At 37.6% G+C, this 7855-nt stretch overlaps 1 protein-coding gene across 1 annotated transcript; it reads right to left on the minus strand.

Moving 5' to 3' along the window:
* Positions 525 to 2211, minus strand: LOC102173348 (putative olfactory receptor 2W6). Its single transcript, XM_005696794.3, has one exon. The coding sequence runs from the start codon at positions 1729 to 1731 to the stop codon at positions 760 to 762; it is 972 nt and encodes a 323-aa protein (XP_005696851.1). The 5' UTR covers positions 1732 to 2211; the 3' UTR covers positions 525 to 759.

A 7855-nucleotide genomic window follows, 5' to 3' on the forward strand; every position in this document is an offset into this window, starting at 1 on the left:
GTGCACATAAACACTTCCATGGGGTGGGCATAGCCTTTTTTATTGACTTCAGTATAAATGGTCAACTTGTAGTTGTTGTTTATTCGCTAAGTTGTGTCTGACTGTTTGTGACCCCATGGACTGTAGCCCACCAGACTTTCTGTCCATGGGATTTCCGAGGCAAGAATACTGGAGTGGGTTGCCATTTCCTTCTCCACGGGGTCTTCCCAACCCAGGGATCCAACTTGTGTCTCCTGGATTGGCAAGTGGATTCTTTACCACTGAGCCACCAGGGACACCCCAGCGTAGTAGCCCTCTGGTCTTTTAAAACTTGAGGCAGAAGGTGGAATGAGTGTTGGTGAGCTGTTAGTCTTCACCACAAAATCTCCTCTGGCAAAATCAGGTAAATGAAAGAGTGTTATTTCTAATATAAGTGATATGTCTGGGAAGAAAAAAAATCAGTACAATCTTATCTATAACAGACGCTTATGAATATTATTTCCTCAATCTTTTGTACATTGCTATACTTACCACATTTCATAATTATTTATTTATTTGTAGTCCCTGATTAATCTTGAAGCTTTTAAATGTATGAATTACATTTTATTTATGTATATTTATTTATCTGTCTCCTTATCATTTATCCCTACTTCCTATTTATTTACAGAGTCAGTACCTAGTACAATTCTTGGTACATGGTAAACACCCAAGAAGTGCTCTTTGAATAAAAGTATTGATTAATCTTCTGTTGGGAAAGGTCAATATTATTTCTTTAACTCTCTACACTCTGATTTTTCTATTTAATTCATGACTTCGCTGGACATTTATTTTAATCCACAATATTCTCTTCATTGCACTCTTTACATCTTTGTTTCTTAAAGTGTATATCAGAGGGTTAAGGCTGGGTGTGACAATGGTGTAAAAGAGAGTAAGGAACTTCCCCTCATCTTGCGAGGCACTAGTATGTGGCTTCATGTACATATAAATGATTGTTCCATAAAACAGAGATACTACTGTGAGGTGGGAACCACATGTATGAAGGATCTTTCGCCACCTTGCTGCTGACTTGATTCTCATGACAGCTTGAGTGATGACTCCATATGAGATGAGAATTAGTGACAGAGGTACCAGAAGAAATACCACCCCAAGAGCAAAGACAACAACTTCAATTACTTTTGAATAGACACAAGCCATCCTGATCAATGCTGGCATCTCACAGAAAAAATTATCTACCTCCCGGTGCCCACATCTTGGCAATTTCAAAGTCAAAGAGCAAAGAATTAAGGCACTGCCAAGACCACCTAACCAGGCAATCAACACCATCTTCTGGCAAAGCTCCGGGTGCATTATTACTGTGTAGTGAAGAGGTTGACAGACAGCAGCATAGCGGTCATAAGCCATTACAGCCAAGAGAAGGCATTCTGTGGCTCCCAAGTCAAGGGCAAAGAAGAATTGGAGCACACAGCCTCCATATGTAATAGACTTTTTTGGACCCCATAGATTTACCAGCATCTGGGGGATAATGCTAGTTGTGTAACAGAGGTCCACAAAAGACAAATTGGATAAGAAGAAATACATGGGCGTATGGAGCTGGGTGTCTAGGTAAGATACAAGAATGATAGTTGTGTTTCCTACCAGGGTTATAATATAGAAGATGAAGACAATCACAGAGATGATGTGTTCCAATTGGGGCCGATCAGAAAAGCCCAGAAGGATGAAGTCTGTCCTGGAACTTCCATTGCTGGTTCCCATTGCTCCTTTTGAAAAACTAGGAAGCTATACCATGGTAAGAAAACATAGTGTCAGCCTTAGGTAGAACTAAAAACCTCTGAAGTTTGTCATGAATATCCAAAGGTCACTTATTTGCATGCTTTTTCCCATTTTGGAACACCTCTTAACATATCTGCTGTGTTCATTTCCCCAAATCTCTACATATTTAATCATATCAAGTGTAGTTTTATTTTATTTTTAATTTTTGCCATGCCACATGGCTCCCAGGATCTTAGTTCCTTAACCAAGGATAGAGACTGGGACCCCAACAGTTAAAATGTGGATCCTAACCACTGGGCTGCCAGAGAATTCCCCAGAACGCTTCTAAAAATGAATTTTGACCACTGAGTCACACAAATATTTTTCTTATAAAGCTGTTGAGCTTAAGGTAAAAGTTAAATGACATTCTCCTGGGGTAAGCTCTACCATTTGCTAACAATCGCTTTCCATATTCACTTCCAAATGTCTTATCTCAACCTTTATAATCATAATAATAATCATCACAACCAGCATCCTCCTCCACTTTTTCCTTCTATTCAACATTACCCTGTTGTTCTTGTATTAACTTTGATGTTCTTTACTATCTTGCCCTTTTTTTGTGCAATGTGCTTTTGGTGCCAGGAAAAAAACCTTTTTATTAACCTTTATTTATGTGTACAGATGCTATAGATTTCTTTGAACACCTTTATGAATGTTATTACACCATCTCAGCAGTCTTATTGATTTGTTGCAGAGTTAAAAGTTGAACTAATTCCAGAAGGCTTTGGTCCCCACATACACATGGTAGCAACCTGCGTTAGCTCCTATTTATCTGTCCCTTCAGCAAAATTAACAAGGCAGTTAATTGAAACAAGAAGTTTATTAAACAATGAATGAGTTGTTTTTCCCCATGGAATTTACTAATTACATGAGTTTATCCTCTGGTTGCTTTGGAACTCTATAGGTAAAACTATCACCTAATTTCAACTCTAAAAGAATACAGATAAGGGATACAATAATATCAGTCTTACTTTGTCTGGATACGGTATCATATCATTAAACAGATGAATGTTTAATTACTGAGTTAGTTTATGAATTTTTTAATGTATACAATCTCTAACTGTGAACTTCAGACCTAAATGTATACTTTGCATTTATAGTGTCTTTGTGGCCAAGGAATAATAACCTATTTGTTACAGTTATAGTAAGATAAGGTAAAGATAAATTACCTACAGTATATCATTTGTATAAGCATTTTAATTAGAACATCATATATTATAATCATGATGAAAGAACTGTTATTATTAAGTAGTATGAAATAGAGGTGTAGTTTTTCTCAATATAAAATGGAAATTTAATTTAATTATGAGTATCCAGTTTCTATGCAGTAGATGCCAGACTAAGTTAAGCAGATTGCTTAAGAGCACAAGTTCTTGACTCAGAGTGCTTGGGATCAAATTCCAGCTTCATCACTCAGAAGCAATGTGTCCTTGGGCAATTTATTCAACTTGTCTGTCTATTAGGTTCTCTATGTGTTATGCGAAGGGATATTGTGAAGGTTAATATTTGTGAAGATACTTGGAAGTGCATCCTTCTGTGGAAGGATTTCCAATGAAAGACAGAAAGCCTTTGTTCACATTTAATTCTAAAAATGAAAAGCTATATTCTCCTACCCCCAAATCACTGTTACTCTATTTATCCCTCATTTCCTTTGTTTTTCATGCTGGTGATTCACCATGTGGTCTACAACTAAACTGGAATGCTTAAATTTTTTAGTTTATAGTAACCACCTCCTTGTATTTTACTAGTTTAATTACTCAAATGTGCATCTGTAGACACTATTGTTTAATTGGGTTCATTAAGAATTTTTATATGTCTTTTAAGTCTCTTTTAATATTAGAATCTATTGTTAAATATACACTTACATATATGTTCCCAGACCAAGTGCATAGGTCACTGAACGATCTTTAATTACTATGCTCTTCTGGTTGCAGTCCATTGGATGCACCATGGTTTATCAAATGCCTCAGAATAGTGAGTTTAGAAGTAAACACAGTGCACCAGGTGTGCTACACTGTTGAAGGGAATAGTGACAGTCTATGATTTACACATGCTTTCTAAAATATTTTAGCCAGTTTTAGCAGGTGGAAAACATTACAGTCTTAATTTAAACTTTGGATTATATAAGGCTCCTTGTTAGAAGTTAATAAAATCACCACAGATGGTGACTGCAGCTATGAAATTAAAAGACGCTTACTCCTTGGAAGAAAAGTTATGACCAACCTAGATAGCATATTCAAAAGCAGCGACATTACTTTGCTGACTAAGGTCCATCTAGTCAAGGCTATGGTTTTTCCTGTGGTCATGTATGGATGTGAGAGGTGGACTGTGAAGAAGGCTGAGCGCCAAAGAATTCATGCTTTTGAACTGAGGTGTTGGAGAAGACTCCTGAGAGTCCCTTGGACTGCAAGGAGATCCAACCAGTCCATTCTGAAGGAGATCAACCCTGGGATTTCTTTGGAGGGAATAATGCTGAAGCTTAAACTACAGTACTTTGGCCACCTCATGCGAAGAGTTGATTCATTGGAAAAGACTCTGATGCTGGGAGGGATTGGGGGCAGGAGGAGAAGGGGACGACCAAGGATGAGATGGCTGGATGGCATCACGGACTTGATGGACATGCGTCTGAGTGAACTCCGGGAGATGGTGATGGACAGGGAGGCCTGGCGTGCTGCAATTCATGGGGTCGCAAAGAGTCGGACACGACTGAGTGACTGAACTGAACTGAACTGAACTGAACTTGTTAGACGCGCTGTCAAGACAGGAGTCATACTTTATGTAATTTAATCTTATGAACCCAAATAAAAGACTTTATTTTATGCTTTTTAATATTTTGGTTTAAGCTTTGAAGTCTCAAAATTTAGATATCATTTTAAATTTAAAAGTCAATATGATATAAAAAGAGACTTAGAACATGTGTTGAAGAAATAGATGTTAAAAAGAGGCATGCTATATTTTAATTAAAACTCACTTTCATTTTTCATAGTATGAACTTCAGTTTCTAATAATGTAGCATAACTTTACACTGTACTTTCTTCAGTGAAATCTAAGACAAATGAATCAGACATATTTAAACATAACTTGAGTGTACACAATGATATGGAGATAAAACTAGGTACATAAAATTTATAGTTGTCTAAAATTCTATAAAAAATAAAGAGATATTAAATGGATCTTTTATAACTGTAAAGTAAGAGGTAGATTGCTGTAACCATGCAAAGCCAAAGCAGAAAAATACAGTGTAAAAGTACCTGAGAGTCCTGAACTCTAGATTCAGACCATCAGTGATGGTATTAGAACACCCTTCAGCTACTTTCTCACTGTGTGAACTGAAGCAGCTAATTATTGTCTTTAAGCCTGAGTTTCCTCATCTGTAAAACAGTTATTCTAGAGCACCTGCTATTGGAGAAGGCAATGGCAACTCACTCCAATGTTATTGCCTGGAGAATCTCAGGGACGGGGGAGCCTGGAGGGCTGCTGTCTATGGGGTTGCACAGAGTCGGACACTACTGGGGCGACTTAGCAGCAGCAGCAGCAGAGCACCTGCTTTATAGAATGGTTTGTGAGGATAATTAAATGATTTATTTCATATAAACTGTTTAGTAAGATGCTCAGCATAGAGAGCATTTACTAAGTTAAAATATTCACTAATTGCTCTTGTTGAAATTTAATATAATCTTCATTCCTGAGAGGGAATTAGTGTATTAGGGTTCATTTTTATCTCACATATCTGTCACATATTTGCTTTCATGTTAGGCTGAGATCATCTGTGCTACCTAGGATCTGGTTTCTACTCCATGTCTTCTGTTGGAGATAGCAGCAAATACTTACCAGAAGAAAAACATATTAGAACGTCATGCGGAGAAGGCATTGGCACCCCACTCCAGTACTCTTGCCTGGAAACTCCCATGGAAGGAGCAGTCTGGTGGGCTGCAGTCCATGAGGTTGCTGAGAGTTGGACACGACTCAGTGACTTCACTTTCACTTTTTACTTTCCTGCATTGGAGAAGGAAATGGCAACCCACTCCAGTGTTCTTGCCTGGAGAATCCCAGGGATGGGGGAGCCTGGTGGGCTGCCGTCTATGGGGTTGCACAGAGTTGGACACGACTGAAGCGACTTAGCAGCAGCAGCATACTTTCATGAGGGTAGAATTCACAGTTGTTATGCTCTTAAGTAGTCCAGATGTACTCCTGTGCACACTATGATGATCCTTCATTTCACTGATAATTCAGAAAAATTGTTTGGCGAGTCACTGAGCCTATGAAATATTGGAATAGCCACCAGTTTCTTATACTATTAATAACATGACAATCACATTCGTGTTTAAATACAACAGCTGAACTGAGGTGAAATAGAGGTCTCCATCTAATGTGGATGTTGGAGAAAAGCTAGATGCAGGACTGGTTGAAGAGCTGAAGAATTAGGTTTTGTTAAATGTATTTTTGATAGTATATTTGTAGTCTTTTAGTGTATACTTTTGTTAAATGCATTTGTAGATAGATTTTTGCCTAATTAAACAAAGAGAGTGCTATGTCGGTCTGCGTATACTACAAGAATCGTATTGATGGAGCAGGGAAATATTTGTGTGCAATTTTAAAGGCTACTATGTGGATGTGATTTAGACCTTGGGGACTGGTGCCCCACAGAGGTGATTAACAAATCTTTGACTGTGGTCAGAATCTACTCCAAACAACAATTTTATGAAAAGTTCCCTTAAGACTTTGGGGTCTATCCATTTTCTATTTAGATTTCTTCCATGGAAATTAATTTCAGAGGTAAATTTATATATTGCGCTTATGTTTCTATGGAATATTATACATATAATGTAAACCATATTTATTAAAATAACACATTTAATTGAAATTTGGTTTATTCAAGAGGTAAGATATCAAGTTGGAGAAATACAGGCAATTATCTAGATATTGTGTCCATAGGAAATAAAATATTTGATTACAAAATCATGGAATAATTAAATTCTAGGTTCATGAGACATATAATCATTGTTTCATTTTCAATGAATTACAGATAATACTATGAACATGTGTCAGCTTGCCCTTCTGTTCAAGAGCTGAAAATTTACTAATAGCTTAGAGCTGGCTATGTGGCTTCACACTGTCCAGTCTGTCTTCCTGCCTGACCCCCAGGGGAATCATGGTCTTGAATTCTGTGTTCATCACATACTTACATTAGGATATAATTTATCCATTGACACACTCCCCTACATATGTGCGGAATGTCTAAATAGCCTGTAGTTTTTCTATGTGCAACTTCGCAGAATTTGTCTATTAGTTCTTAGGGCTTTTGTATTACATCTTTAGGATTTTCTATATTAAAGGTCATGTCATCTGCAGAGACAGTTTTACTTCTCACTTTCTGATTTGGATGCTTTTCATTTCTTTTCCTTTTCTAGGACTTCCCAGCTATATTGATAGATGTGGCAAGAGTGGTCATCATTGTCTTGCCCTTGATATTAGAGGAAAAGCTTACAACCTTGTACTATTGAGTATGGTGTTTGCTCTGGGCTTGTCATATATGATTCAGTGTCTTTACTAGTAATTGGTCTGTTAGATTTTCTACCAATATTTCTTTCTAATTCAATCTTGGTAGGTTGTATGTTTTTACAAATTAACCGTTTCTTCTAAGTAGTCCAATTTATTGGTGTAGTCTTTTTTGATCCTATTTTGTGTGGTAGCAGTTGTAATGTCTTTTTCATACTTTTATTTATTTTTGTCCTCTTTTTTTTTTTTTTTTGCTGATGGAGCCTGCTATGCATTTAGTAGGAACTGCCTCTTTTTGTTGCCCTCCAAGAGTCCTAGCTGCTGCTTTTTCAGGCTCTTCCGTCCTCACGGTCACCATTGCCCATGAGTCTTGCAGCACATCTCAGCATACTGAATACAGTGAGAAAGAAGTCGGTTTGCTGGTTTGCTTGTCAGTGTCTTTGTTGTACAGCTAGGGAAGCTGGTTGCTCACTCAGATACTCTCACATTCTCCCAGTGGAGAAATCACAGGCTAAGGAAGTCTCCTTTGGCACTGAGCTGTGACACCTTGGAGGAGAGGTGGTAGGTA

The sequence above is a fragment of the Capra hircus genome, chromosome 23, assembly GCF_001704415.2.
Source record: "Capra hircus breed San Clemente chromosome 23, ASM170441v1, whole genome shotgun sequence".
In the NCBI taxonomy this organism is placed as follows: Eukaryota; Metazoa; Chordata; class Mammalia; order Artiodactyla; family Bovidae; genus Capra; species Capra hircus.

Bases quoted from the DNA above. Each gene is read 5' to 3' on its own strand.
- LOC102173348 (XM_005696794.3), bottom strand. From the start codon at position 1,731: ATGGGAACCAGCAATGGAAGTTCCAGGACAGACTTCATCCTTCTGGGC.